At 45.7% G+C, this 15,306-nt stretch overlaps 1 protein-coding gene and 1 non-coding gene across 2 annotated transcripts in view; both read left to right on the forward strand.

The window, feature by feature from the left end:
- Positions 1-3,391: 3,391 nt before the first annotated feature.
- TRNAN-GUU lies at positions 3,392-3,465 on the forward strand. The gene has a single exon. It is a non-coding gene; the product is annotated as a tRNA-Asn (tRNA).
- An 11,586-nt stretch (positions 3,466-15,051) lies between these two features.
- Positions 15,052-15,306, forward strand: part of PSMB3 (proteasome 20S subunit beta 3) — a 6,922-nt gene continuing 6,667 nt past the window's right edge. The window contains exon 1 of the mRNA XM_034756252.1: positions 15,052-15,188. Within this exon, the coding sequence (XP_034612143.1) occupies positions 15,186-15,188 (3 nt within the window). The 5' untranslated portion in view covers positions 15,052-15,185. The remainder of the gene's footprint in view (positions 15,189-15,306) is intronic.

Raw genomic sequence — 15,306 nt, forward strand, 5'->3', positions numbered from 1 at the left:
GAACTAATCTCAATTTCAGATCGATCGATCTAAAACTGATATTGGTCCCGAGCTCCTGAGTTGCAAATAAAATACTGTAACTCAAATGAATATGCATTAGGTGAACCAAAGAAAGGTAGTTTCTGTTGCTTGGTTCACACACACACCCCCTCCCGGTGTAATTTGCATCTAGAGAACACAGGAGTTGTTGCTGATCTTAATTAGCTCTTAATCTTAATTAATCTTAATTAGATCGCTATAGATATAAGGACATGTAAAACAGATCTTCAGTCAAATAATCACCTATCTATGCGCGTTGAAGAACTTAGCTGGGAGTATAGAAATATGCATATTTTTTTCTCCTTCTATACATGTGTGTGTTTGTATATACAGTATGTGGTCATATAGGTCTCTACCTACATACACAGATCTATCAGTCTTTCTAGCTCTCTGTATCTATGCATACATGTGGTGTTTCTGTGTGTGTGCATTGAGAATTGATATGATTGATGATGCTAGATCAACAACAATCTCTGTATTCCTGAATTGGAAATTTTAGCAACTATTTTTAACAAACTTGTTAACAACTTGTCTGCGGGCGACTTAGAGTTCTTAAATTAGGGTGCAATTATGTACCTCTGTGCAATGATCTTCTATGAAACTGTCCAATGGACCCATGAAAACCAAGCAGCCTTCATCTGGCAGGTCGTGAGAGAATGGAAGAGACCCTCCCCATGTAGGGTTCTGACGAGGGGCAGTATTGAAAGCAATGGGACTTTTCCTTTGACTTCAATGGGAACAGGCTTTAAGCACCAAACGTGCATTTAAATGGCCTCTCATTCTACTCAGTCTTCCCATGGTAAGAAAAACATAAAACGTGCAGAGTGGCATTACGAAAAAGAGCGGGGCTGTGGTGTTACTTGTCTTGCAAAGGGATAGTCAATGATGTACCATGTATTTGTGCTGGTTTAATAAGGAGCAGGGGTGAGATGAGTGTGCTTATGCTAATACGTAATAACAAAAGACTGGTTTATATTCAGTGTGTTGAAATGTCACACCTACGCTGTATACATGAAATATGCCCAGGGAGGTGAATGCCCTGCATTGTGTAACTGGAGAGTGATCCCCCGTTTAAATAGGAAAATCAGAGGACTTTAGAATTGACAGAATTAACCACCAGGCCAGTCTTGCAAAGGAGCTGAACTTGATTAAAAATCGCACAAACTGGCCCATCCTCAGGTATGTCCCAATAGGACTGAGGGTATCTAATTGTTCCAGGAATGAGGTTAGATGGACTAGAGTGTTGTTATGTCTAATTGAATGTATGTAAGGGGAGTCAATTCAGATCAAAACAAATCTTGATTTTCTTATTTACAAATCGAATTCCCCCCGGGGGCTCAGGCGTACGAATCCAAACGGCAGCGGCTTTTTGAGACCCGGGAGTAATACTTTTTACCGCAGCTCTGTAATCTTGACCCAATTCACGGAGTCATTCTATGCCTCAGTTTCCCTCTCAGCCTAATGGAGATTATACCACTGTACTTCCCCGTTTCAAAAGAGCGCTGTGAGGCTTAGCCAATTAATCCTTACCAGGAGCTTTGAGATCTCAGGATGAAAAGTGTCATGTTAGTGTTGAGAATGATCAGGTATTTGGTTTTAATATTTATTCATCATTTTTCCGTTTTGAGCTCCAGTTTGCAGAGGGTCACAACAAGTAATTTTGGATTTAGTAGAAGTCTACAACCCAGAACCACGATTTTTTTTTTTTTACACAATATAGTGAACACTAACTGAGTATGTTACAGGTTTCAGATTGGTTTGCTCTCTCTCCTTCACAATGGAATTTGGTGGCCCACTAAATCATAATTTGCCATTGATTTTATTTAAAAGGCTGTGGCCTGCAGGACAGAGTCCAGAGTCCTATTTTTCAAGTTCTCATCAACCCACCGTTGAGGGGTCAGATTTTCAAAGCAACTCAACAGCATTCAGGCCCCAATGTACTGAGCTTTTCAAAAACTGGTGCTTAAATAACAACTGAGCTCTTCTGAAAATCCCATGGAATTAGCTATTTTTAACCCCAAAACATCAGTGAGCTCTGTTTTAAGGGCGCTTCTCTCCTGAAGAGCTTGCTTTGATGTGATCACTAATATGTTGACACCGAGGACAAGCCAAGATCCCAAATCATCCCGCCTCAAGTTTCTTTGGAGAACATCTATCTAGGGCTTTTATAAAAGGCTTATCACACGCCCCTTTCCTCCCGCAACGCTGGGCTATTTGTAAAGCAACCCAATTACATTCGATGGATTGATTTTAACCCAGAAGGCAATCATAAAGGGATTGGTTGGGTGCCTGCCTCCTCAGTTTGCCCATACTTGTGTGCTCTACTCTAGGAAACAGCCTAGACAGAGGTAACACATGCAAACTGCAACCGAGGGTTCTGCCTGAAACCGACCTCTTCACTCAGCTCGAGTCGGGAAAGGACAGAATCCCAGCCAAAGGGAGAGCTCTCTTCCAGGAAAGTAAAGAGAGAGATTTCTGAGGTCTACATTAGAGGGTGTCTAGCCAGACCTTTCGAAGATGCCCAGGCCAGCAGCATATGCCACTGACACGCAGCCTAAATCTCGGTAGGAATCCGTCTTGTAAGACATCTACCCTGTGTCTTGCGATTCTCTGTCCCTCTCTTTCCCCCCGGGACAGGGCAGACATGGAAGGGGTGACTAACTTTGTAAGTCTCAGAGGGGGAGCCGTGTTAGTCTGAATCTGTAAAAAGCAACAGAGGGTCCTGTGGCACCTTCATAAGTGAGGTTCTTACCCACGAAAGCTTATGCTCCCAATACTTCTGTTAGTCTTAAAGGTGCCACAGGACCCTCGGTTGCTTCTAACTTTGTAAGGTGGGGACAGCACTCTGGCAATGAGCACATGACGGGCGGGGTGACACTGCAAACCCCATGCAAACGCCCGAATACTTCTGCTAAGAATCTCCCCCCATGTTTCAGGGTGGAGAATGACACCCCGGCTGGAAGTGTGCAGGGGGACACACAGAACACCCACGCCCTGTCGGGGACACGAGCCTTCTTCCCAATCTCCCTTGCTTCTAAGGAGCAGAAGGAAAGTGGCTTCTTAGATGGCTAGACAAGGCCACAAGGAACCAGCCACCTGGGGGGGGGACAGACATTCCTGCTCGCCCCTTCTCCTGGGCTGCGCCGTTTTCGCCTCGGGAGTCTCTCTACCCCGCTGTCCAAGGCTATTCCACCGCCGCTGGGTTTTGCTCGCCCGCCTTGTTTGCTTTGATTTGCTTTGCAAGCAGCTGTTGTCCCTCGCGCGCCTCTCCTGGCTCCCTCCTGCCCCCAGTGGCCACCGGTAGCGTTGCTAGGGCTTGACTCTGCTGGCCGCCACGGCCGTTCCCGTCCCAGTCTCTGTGGCGCAATCGGTTAGCGCGTTCGGCTGTTAACCGAAAGGTTGGTGGTTCGAGCCCACCCAGGGACGGGAGGGAGGCAGTCTTTTTTTTTTTTTTTTACAGTCTTAGCTCCCCTTTGGGGGTTGATTTTATTTGCGTTGCATTGAAAGGACGCGGAGTAGGGAACCGCGTTTGCAAACCGGATTCGCCCTGCAATCAGCTACACCGCTGGAAAGAGCAGGGATTGGGGGGAGATGAGTGAGTTCAAGGTACTCCTTGTGTAATGGGGTGGGGACAGAAAGTCTCAAACATCCAGGTCCGGAAGCTCCAAGGTATTTAGGCTGAAATCAATGGGTGCTGAATTCTTGTAGGGACCTGAGCCCCAAAAGCTATAAGGAGGAAGATGAATGAATGCAATTCTCAGAGGGGGCTGGGAAGCTGGTGGGTGCAGAGTTTTTGAGGGGCTGCAGATGGTTTTCTTTTAGCTGCCATCATACCCCCAGGAAAGGAGGGGAGCTGGGGAGTTCTGAGCAGCGATTAGTCCCAGGTGACTCTGGTCAATATTAATGGCACTTCCTGTGCCTAAGAGTATCAAAGGTGCCCCTTCCTTACTAGAGAAGGGAAGGAAAGGCTGTCACAGAGATTAGCCTTGCTGTTCAGTTCCTTTTACTACGTTCAACCCCCCTGAATTTATGATCAACTCCCACTCCAGGAAATAACAAAATTGGGGGAGGGAGGACTTCACCAAAAAATCTAACTGCAGTTGTTTTTCAGGCCTGCTAGGAGACAGGGGTTAGGGCTGAGATCCACAAAGATATTTAGGCTCTTAACTTTGAAATCAGTGGAAGAGAGGTGCCTAAAGACTTTTTTGAATCTGGGCCTAAATTGGCCAAAATCCACAGTCGGGGCAGATTTTCTAATGAGCTCAGCTCCCATTTAGAGCCAATCCTGCCAGCATTTACACCTGTGCTTTGCTGTAATGTCAGCAGGTCTACGGCTGGGATTAAAGTGGAGCGTGTGCGCCGGATTGGGCCTGGGGAAGACCCACAGCAGTCAATGGGACCATGCATGTGGGTAATGTTACACACATCCTGAAGTGTTTGCAGGATTGGGAGTTGAGCTCTTTGGAAAATCTGGCCCTGGTTGTAGGCGTTGAGTGCTTGGAAATCTGGCCTCTGGAGACCACTTAGCGTGTAATACAAACATGTGGTTCCCTCAAAATAAGCATCTCCATCTGCAAAGAAGAAGAAAATAAGAAAATATGAGTGGCAGGATATTAAAAATAAAATGATCAGAGACCTGAAAGCAATAACTGTTCTAATAAAAGAAAAAAGGAGCAGAGGCTACGGAACTTCCAAGCTTATCTAATTTGAGTGCCCTATTTTGAAAACATCTTTTTTTCCCCTAAAGCCCGTTTAAAACAAACCAACCTCTGCCCTCACTTGATTTGTTTTTTACTATTGAAACTAATAGGGCAAGATCCGTGTTTTAATGAAGGGCCTGAAATACAGCAATGTCCTTTCAGGGGGAATCTCTGTTGTTTTGGAAGAAGGAAGAGATAAAGCTATTAAAAATCCAAAACTAATATTTTAAAGCAAGAAGGCATAATTAATTCTATTGTCGGAATTAATGAGTGAAATTCTGTGTTATCCAAGAGGTCAGACTAGATTATCAGAATGGTCCCTTCTGACTTCAGGATCTATGAAATATTGTTCACAAAGCAAAGAGAAAAGCAATTCCCCAGGAAGAGAATCACAATGTCTGTTTATTTCTTCAGTTTACAGCATGGAATATTTTCCTACAGAGAGGCCCAGTAATATACAAAAGGGAGGAACAATGGGAGTGCTTAAGTCTGGCTTTACAAAATATTTCCATCTAGCTGCTTTTGGGTTTGATGCTTTTCTTCTTCTCAGTGAACTGCATTAAGGTATGAGGTTCCCTCCCAGTCCCAGATACACTGTGGCCTTTAGATTACAGTCTGGGAGCTACACTTTAAAGTGGGAAACACTTTACATACCTGCTTTGAGAAAGAAAAGAAAAGAAAAGAAAAGAAAAGAAAAGAAAAGAAAAGATGTGGGGGGCCTGTCCCTTTAAGAGAGTTGTCCCTTTCAGCAGTGTGAACATAAACAAGCCTGAAGTTTTCATTTAAACCAAGATGCCTAATCTGTTGTGCATTTTGAGGTAGTTTTATACACATGGATCCTTTTCCGTTTGGCACAACATCACTCCTCTATATTAAACATTTAATCCTGTCTCCTACAGAACACTGGAGAGCTGGGGGAGGGGGGAGGATAAAGAAACCCAATATCCTTTAGAGAAGCAAATTTCTCTTTAACTTGTGCATTAAAAGAAATCCGGCAGCATCATTTACAAGGATTTTTTTTATCCCCTCAGTGGTCTGTGGCTTATTGTTTTAAAATGCATATTATTGTGCATTTGTTTTCCAAGGAGTTTTTTTTTAAGACAACTATTTTCCCATGGCAGAGGCCTGCAGGCTTTCACATGGAAGGGGATTTTAACCCTTGGTTTTGAATGTGAGGGTCCCCATCCTGCAAACACTTGACTGCCAGAATTCAGGTGTAAGCTTTTGTGGGTAAAAAAACCTCACTTCTTCAGATGCATGAGTTTTTTTACCCACGAAAGCTTACGCCCAAATAAATCTGTTAGCCTTTAAGGTGCCACCAGACTCCTTGTTGTTTTTGTGGATACAGACTAACACAGCTACCCCCTGATACTTGCCAGGATTCAGGAGCTTCATTGTAGTAAATTTGAAAGCACCTGTAGGGTCGTTTGCAGGATGGGGACCTAAGGTTATATTTGGAGTAGCCACTTAGGTACACACACAAACAGAGAGGAGTCAAGGAAAGATAGAGAGAGAAAAGGAAAGAAAGGGAAAATAAAAGAGGAAAAAATACGTAGAAAGGAAAGAAACAGAGGGGAGCAAAAGAAAAAAAGAAGAAGAAAGAAAGATGAATGTCCTGGAGGAGATCCTCATAGCCCCTAGGGTCACAGTAATACAGACATTCTGCCCATAGGTGATCTTGGTATAATCCCCAGACCCCTGCATACCCTATGGGATAGACACCTTGTTTGCGCTATAGGATTCTGTTGGAACAGAGATCATTTGAATTTCCCCTTTGTCTTCCCTGTTCCTGACCATCTCTCCCCCCGCGCCCCCCATTGTTTCCATCATCCTCCCAGCCTCCTGTCTGCCTTTCACGTCTCCCTTTCCCCTATCTACAGCTACTCAGCCTGCCAATCCTTGCTCAGTCAAAACTCCCATTGAGATCCCCCGGGGGGGGGGGGGGTCAGGCGGCAGGATCGGGCCCTTAGACCTAGCTGCTCTTTCTTATGTTGTCCTACTCTTTGTCCACTCTGCACTGCGGCCATCCCTGCCCCCACCCCACCTCGCCCGTGTAGGGATCCGTGGGTGTCTAGCGCCAATCATACCCCTATGCAAACACACACAGGCACGACATATATAGGGGCATCCAATTGGCCCGATCCGGGGCTCTTTAAGGCGCCCAATGAGAGTTGTATCCAGGTTCTGGACTATTTGGGACCTGTTTCTCTGCTCAGGGCTGGGTCAGTCCTATTTTTACAGGGTGGGTTTATCAACGTAGAGTTAAATCATCTGCTATTTCTCCCCCCGGGGACTTTACTTTTTTCTGTTATCCAGCTTCCTTTGATCTGCCCTCCCCTCCCTCCTATAGACACGTTTCTTTGTTTGCGCTCTCTCCGCCACTTTTCCTCTCTACCTCTGCTGATTTTTACTAAGGGCTTGATCCAAAACTCATTGAAGTCAAGGGGAATCTTACCACTGGTTTCACTGGGCTTCGGATCAGGCCCCATGCGTGGTCTGTACATACCCACCCATCTCTTCATTTGTCTCGAGTCTTGTTTAGGTTTCTGTATTTCTCTTGCTGGGATTCCTTTCTTTCGCTGTGCATTTGCTATTTCCCAACCCTTTAACTCTATCTATCTATCTATCTATCTATCTATCTATCTATCTATCTATCTATCTATCTATCTATCCCCATACACCCCATATCTATCTATCTATCTATCTATCTATCTATCCCCATACACCCCCCACTATCTATCTATCTATCCCCATACACCCCCCACTATCTATCTATCTATCTATCTATCTATCTATCTAGCTATCTATCTATCTATCCCCATACACCCCATATCTATCTATCTATCTATCTATCTATCTATCTATCTATCCCCATACACACCCCATATCTATCTATCTATCTCATACACACCCCACTATCTATCTATCTATCTCCATACACACCCCACTATCTATCTATCTAGCTAGCTATGTCCCTTTGTGGCACAATCAATTTCTGAGATAATGACACTGACATTATCCAGTACTCCTTCTTTAAAATGAAGACTATTTTTAGCTTGACACTCTTTTTTTTTCCCTCCTGGAAATGTATTTTCTGCCATCTTCTCTCATCCGAACTTTCTGGGGGCTTTGAGCGCAAACTCCCCTTTTCTCAGCTGCCTTGTAAAAAGTAAATAAATACCATTGTTGGTTCATTTAATTCAATGTCCTCTCCTTTCTCCCCCCCCCCCCAATCCCTCCCCGGAAAGGACAGGATTGAATTAAATATATCAAATCATAAATTATATCATTGCATTTCCGCCCCCTCTCGCCTCAGGTCTCCTCCCAGGCAGAAGGCGCTCAGAGGACATTTGTTCTAATTGTTTTTACCCTCTGGTGAGAATTAGAACCTGGAACTCGGGTTGTTTTTTAAAGGAAGCGACAGTTCGAACCCACCGCGCTCCCATTCATTCATAAAAGACACGGCCCGGATACTCCGGAGTGTCCCTCTCCTACGCGCCTGCGTGAAGTTTGTTTGCTGCAAAATCCCACTAAAACCTTGAACCTGAGCTCCAGCCAGTCCTGCCGCTCCGCTTCTCAGCCTCATTTCCAGCCTTCGCACCCCGCTGCCAGCGAAGGCACAAAAGATCAGAGACGCCGAGCTCTTCTCTTGGGTTCAAGCCGCGCAGCTCCGGGCCCAGGGGATAATTACAAACCACATTTCTTCCCTGATAGCCGGGGCACCCTTGAGACTCTAAGCCACTGATTGACACACTCGAGAGATGCAAAGGAAGTGGCGTGAAATCAATGGTATTCCCAGCCTGATGAAACCGGCTCCGCGAGCCCCCTCCCTGGGAATCTGGATTCAGTGCTAAGAATCACATCCCCTAAAACCGTTACTGGAATTTCTTCCCTCCATCGATGAATCCTAGATCAAGCCACAAAATCTACCCCAATGCCGACTGCAGTCTCCGTCCCGTTTAGACTAGATAGACTAGATATTTAGAGAGGTAAATATTCACTGCATAAATATCGGCAAAGAAAATAATATGACGCTAATTTCACCACCTATTGGGGCGGGGGAAAGCCCTGGAGGTCAAGAATATAAGATCTAGGTGCATTATCCAGCGATTTGATCAAATAGTTTAACAAAACTGACTTCTCGTATACCTAGCCCGATCCTCCCCAAAAATATTGACCCAAAAAGTCAGATCTGGTAAAACAAGAGGCTCTGTAACTAGATAGATAGAAAGATAGATTAGATTAGATAGTGGGCTGAGTATGGAGATAGATCGATAGATCGATAGATAGATAGTGGGCTATGTATGGAGATAGACAGATAGATAGATGGACAGATAGATAGATCGATAGATAGATAGTGGGCTATGTATGGAGATAGACAGATAGATAGATAGATAGATAGATAGATAGATAGATAGATAGATGGGTGTGTATGGGGATAGATAGATAGATAGATAGATAGATAGATAGATAGATAGATAGATAGATAGTGGGGTGTGTATGGAGATAGATAGATAGATAGATAGATAGATAGATAGAGGGGTGTGTATGGGGATAGATAGATAGATAGATAGATAGATAGATAGATAGATAGATAGAGGGGTGTGTATGGGGATAGATAGATAGATAGATAGATAGATAGATAGATAGATAGATTAGATTAGATAGTGGGGTGTGTATGGAGATAGACAGATAGATAGATAGACAGATAGATAGACAGATAGATAGATAGATGATGAGTGTGTATGGGGGAATCGATAAATAGACTAGATTAATGATTTTAGATAAAATCGCTGGATAATGGTCCCAGATCTTACATCCATATTTTCTGTCAGACTAGGTCTATAAAGAGAAGTCAGATTTATCCCACGGCGGTAGTTTTGCACTTTACAAACAAAACCCTTCGTTTGGGAGAAAAAAATACTGTCGTTTTTGTCTGATTGACATATCAGCATAGCTGGGTAGGAAACTTCCTCCCCAAGAAGGTGCATACATTTGTTCAGGCTTTAAATGAAACACAGTCACTTGTACATGTCAATGACCGAAAAATGCCTACCTCCGATGGTATGAAGTAGCCTGAAACTGACCAAACGCACGTTTGATGCACATCTGTGTGTTGAGCGGTTGTGCGGGATCTTGCATGCAGGGCAAGGTTTACACAGAAGGATGAAACAGTAATAATGACAACTAATAAACGAGGGGGAGCTACGTTAAATCAAGGTGAAAGACAGATGCGTTGGGGAAGAACCTTTCCCTTTTCTTTACGTTTCGATTCAGCCAGGTCTCTCCATCCTCAAGAGAGCTCTGCGCTCTGGCCCCAATTCAGCAAAACTTGCCTTGGAGACGAGCCTAAAATCAAGCCTGTGCTCCAGTGCTTTGCTGGAAGACGGGGTGCGGGGGGGGCAAAGTGTTCAGAACCTGGCAGGAGCCAGCCCCTCTCGGGTATCATTTCACAGCAGAGCCGACTATCTGTATTGCAATCATTGAATTGCACCGCTCATCAATCATTGCACGGGTTGGTTGGTATTTTCTTTGCGGGTCCGCTCAGGCAACGGAAAGTGAAGGTCCCTTTCCCCTCCCCTTGTTTGGCAAGGTTGTCTGTTTCCCTTACTGCTCCAGGCCGCGCCTTGGTTTCCCTCCACCCCCTCCAGTATTTGACTTGATTACCGCCTCGTGTCTGTGAGCTGATCAATCAATCTCGCCTTGGGGGGGGGGGGGAGACAGAGTGAACATATGTCATCTGGACAAGAAGAGCCTTGATGCAAACAAAACCCTGTTCCATCCAATAGGCAAAACGCCATGGCAACAACCAACCCCTTAGCCCCCAGCAGTGTCGCTTGAGCTGGGGAGAAAGGACTGCTACTGCTGCCTCCCGGTGGTGGAAAGACGAATATCCAACCTACATAACCCAGAGCTCAGGTATAAGGTTCGGGGGAGGAAGCCAGCCAAACAATCCTTCATCTGAGCCCATGTGTGTAACTACATAAAGCATTCCACGCCTTATAGGGTCAGTCTGGTGCAGGATCCCATGACGGGGGGGGGGGGTGAGTGGGTATTTTGGGGGCCCTGGATATTGCTCTTTGAAAAATCAAATAACCTTCCCGGAGCTAGTTAGACCCCCCTGGAAAAATCTTGGATTTTTTGAAGAGTTTTGACAAAGGAAAAGTTGGCTACTGCATCAGTATTTTGCTGTCAAGTATCAGAGGGGTAGCCATGTGAGTCTGGATCTGTAAAAAGCGACCAAGAGTCCTGTGGCACCTTATAGACTAACCGATGTATTGGTGCATGAGCTTTCGTGGGTGAATCCCCACTTCGTCGGATGCACCCTGGAGAATCTAAGCCACTGATTGACACACTCGAGAGATGCAAAGGAAGTGGCGTGAAATCAATGGTATTCCCAGCCTGATGAAACCGGCTCCGCGAGCCCCCTCCCTGGGAATCTGGATTCAGTGCTAAGAATCACATCCCCTAAAACCATTACTGGAATTTCTTCCCTCCATCGATGAATCCTAGATCAAGCCACAAAATCTACCCCAATGCCGACTGCAGTATCCGTCCCGTTTTTAGACTAGGTGAAAGACAGATTCGTTGGGGAAGAACCCTTCCGCTTTTCTTTACGGAAATCACTTGCTGCGATTTATCGTTTATATAAAGGATGATGCCTCACCAATCTGCTGCTGTTTCACTGCATAATATAGAGTAACTTTGTACATACTTTGGCCTTGCTGACAATAATTTGTAGGTCCTTAAAGATTGTTTGGAGGGGCCAAGTGTTCTGTTTGGCCCCTGCTTCCCACAGCGCCGGGCTGTCATGGCATGTGAGAATCCAAATCAATCCAGTCTTGAGGACTCTTCCGACACAACTGGACGTAGAAGGGTGTACAGAGATTATCCTTGCTGGCGTTAAATAATGAGCATCACTGGTTGTGGGCTGAGGAAGGCTCCTGAAGTACTGCTTATATTTAGCAACTTTCCAGCTTTACTGTGGTTGATTAACACTCACACCCCCTTGTGAGATAGGTTGTTATGATTACCCCTGGTTTACAGATCCTTCCCGGAAGGCTGCACCTTGACATGGTGGGAAGGTTTGTTTGTTCCAATGTCCCCAGGAGTGATGCCACTGGGTGTTTTAACTGCCAGGAGGGCTACCCAAGCTGGACAGGTGCAGACAAAAAGCAGTGCATTATCGGGACACAACAAGGTAGCCATTCCGGCAAGAAGCATGACGGACAGGCATGGCAAAGTCTAGTTTGTGCCCTTAAGTTACATCTGATGTGCAGGAAGGATTCGGCTTTTACAGATGGGAGAAGTGAGAAGGACCAAGGGACGGATTCTTAAACATGTGCGGATCCTGTTCAGGCACCTAGATGAGACAGCTGCATGTGCACTCACGTTCAGCACGCAGTACCTCTCCCTGGTCTCCCTGGGAGCTGCAGAGCACTGAGCATTTGTGCAAATCCAGCCACTTTAGTTAGGTGCCTAAACAGGATCTGAGCACTTGTGAAAATCTGACCATTTATCTGGGTGTCTAAAGCTACATCTACCTCTGAGCTGTGAGGTGCAGTTCCCAGCTTACAGAGATGTACCCACAGTAGCTCGAGCAGGGCTGCCCCCAGTACAAGCCTGTCCAATGCCTTGGGTACGTACTTGGAGCAGCTAGGCCAAACTGCCACCCATATTGCCATGAGTACAATGTTATTTTTAGGTGCTAGCTGGAGCAGAACTAGTGCAGGTACATCTAGATGACCTGGAAATCACACCTCCCTGCTCAAATGTAGACGTAGCCTTCAGGGGAGCTAAGCTCTTTCGAAAGTGTGCCCACAAGTTACTTGCGTAAAGCCACAGAGAGTTAGTGTTGGAATAGCAGGAATTCAACCCACTAGCTCTGCTGCTTGCAACATTGAAAGGAAATGCCAGAGGCGAGAGAGGGAGAGGGGAAATTCTACATGAGAAATGTTTTAAAACCCACACATTTTGCCTGCAGTTTAATAGATGCTGACATGAAAAGGAAACATAGGGTCAGAAATAGTGTTTTCTGTTTAGTCTCCAACAAAGCTGCTCTCTGTAGCTCCATGCCACACTTCAATAGTAACAAGAGTCTCTTTTTTTAAACAAAAGCTCCAACTCAAATGTTTCCAAGTGTTCCCACAGCAGCAGGCTCAAAAGGTGGTGTGAACCAGCATAGGTACATGAAATATGAGGTGCAGGAGCAGCTGGAGAAGTTGTCACTAATAAGTTTCCAAAGATTTTGTGAAGTTGTGGATCCAGAGAAAATCTGGATCCTAGAGAGGTATGGAAGTTCTGGCTCAATGTTACCCCCATCTAATTCACTGTATTTCAAGGTCACCAAATAAACTGTATTCCAAACCCCTTGCGAATCCAAACAGCCTTTGAAGTAAATGATGCACAGAGTGAGGTTAAAGGCCCAGATCCTCAAAGCAATTTGGGTGCCTAATGCTCATCATGTTGAAGTCAATAGGAGTTAGTCCCTGACCTAAATACCTTGAGGATCTGGGCCAATATCTTTTTAGGAGGATCTTAGGGACTCCTTCTCTGAAATCTGCTTTCTTTCTTTTAAAAAAATACTTACTGTTTAAAATAATCTGGTGCATCCCAAAGGCAGCTACTTTGCTCATCAGAAGAGGCAAGAGGCAAAAGACACCTTGGAAAAGGTAGATTTAGTAGAATCCAAAAATGTGGAGAAGGGTATAAACTGCATCAGAGACAGAGAAGCCTTCCCCATCGCCCCTTCAGTTTGAATGCTGTTAACAAAATCACATAGTTGAAAGATAAGAACGTACCATCAAGGGTTGAATATATTCCCAGGCCCAGCCTTCAAGGGGAATATTAACTGAGGAAGGTCTCCAGGATCAAGTCCAAGTGAAGAAAAATATGCTTATTTGTCACGTAAATAATAAATAGCCATAGAAAGACACCTGTATTTATCCAGAGACTCCTTTTCTCTTGCTTCTGCATTTATATTAAATGTTTATTTTAGTAGCTAATTGAATTTGTTTGTACAACCCAATGGAACCCATATAACTGTAGATCTCTGGCTGTAAAGGTTTGGGTGTTGTTTATCTGTCTCCCTTCTTACAGTTATCCCAATGTAATTCTTTGGGGCCTGGCCTTTCATTTTAGCAGACTATGTGAAATCTCTCTCAGATAATTCTGGATTCTTTATGCAACCTCCAGCTATAAGAGGACCTGACCTCTATCCTGCCAATCATACAGCAATATATGAAGCAGTCAGCAGCAAACAATGCACATAGTTAGCCAGCTGCATAGCCAGCTACACTGCATCGTACAGGCAGCGAATGCATCAGAAGAAGTGGGCTGTAGTCCACGAAAGCTTATGCTCTACTAAATTTGTTAGTCTCTAAGGTGCCACAAGTACTCCTGTTCTTTTTGTAAATGCAGCGTTCACAACTCATGATTTTATTAAAAAAACAGAGGAGTACTTGTGGCATCTTAGAGACTAACAAATTTATTTGAGCATAAGCTTTCGTGGGCTAAAAACCACTTCATCAGACGCACAGAGTGGAAAATACAGTAGGAAGACATACATACACAGAGAACATGAAAAAATGTGGGTTGCTGATACAGACTAACACGGCTACCCTCTGAAACATGATTTTATTGTGAGTCTCGTGAATGTTAGAGTTTTTCTTCAAACTCCTGGAGTTGAGTGGGTTATGTGAGAATCTCAGCTTTTATTTGAAAGCAATGTACATATCTAGCCCTTACAGTTGCAGAGAAAAGCTTGAAAATGTGAAGCCAACGCACCTCAAAAGCGGAGACCCCTGAAGGCAAAGGAAAGTCTCTAAGGTGCCACAAGTACTCCTGTTCTTTTTTTGAAAGGAACCCTGCATATCATGTTAAAAATCTCATGATTTTTAAGTCAATCTTTTTTTTTGGGGGGGGGGATAGGGCATGGGGCTGCCTCCTGATGTTTGAGCATTTGCGGTTGGCCAGCCTGTGACTTGCCCAGTCTGATGCGCAAGCACCAGTGCATGCAGCCAGCCAGATGTGGCGCGCCACATCCACGTGCAATGCAGCCATGCACCCTTCCATGCATGCAGCCAGCTGCGCATGCGCCCGCCCTTGCCGGCTCAGCCGAGTCCGCCACGATCCCATCGTGCCCCAGCGGGCGCCGCTCGCTATGACTCTTCATTTTCTCGCTTTCACACCGCCCCCGGCTCTTCTCGTCTCAACCAACCTTAACCTGAACCCCAGGCCTGGCCCCGCCCCGCCCCGTGACTGACGGCGCAGGTCCGCCAATTCCAACAGGCAGCGGGCCCGGGGGCTGGCGCCGCCCGCCAATGGGAAGAGCGGGAGGCGTGTCTCGGAGCGGTAGCGAGTTCGGGTGCGCAGCGCGGCAGCCAGGAAGGAGCCGGCGGTGGGGGAGAATCGTTGCTGGTGGTGGTGGTCTCGTCAACCGGCGCCATGGTGAGGCCTGGGGGGCCGGGGCTGGAGGTTGGAGGGGAGTCTGGGGGGGCACCGGGGGGGCGGGAGTCTGGGGGGGCGGGGGACCCAGGGCTGGAGTCTGGAGGGGCACCGGGGGGGC

The sequence above is a fragment of the Trachemys scripta genome, chromosome 23 (genome assembly GCF_013100865.1).
Source record: "Trachemys scripta elegans isolate TJP31775 chromosome 23, CAS_Tse_1.0, whole genome shotgun sequence".
Taxonomy (NCBI): Eukaryota; Metazoa; Chordata; order Testudines; family Emydidae; genus Trachemys; species Trachemys scripta.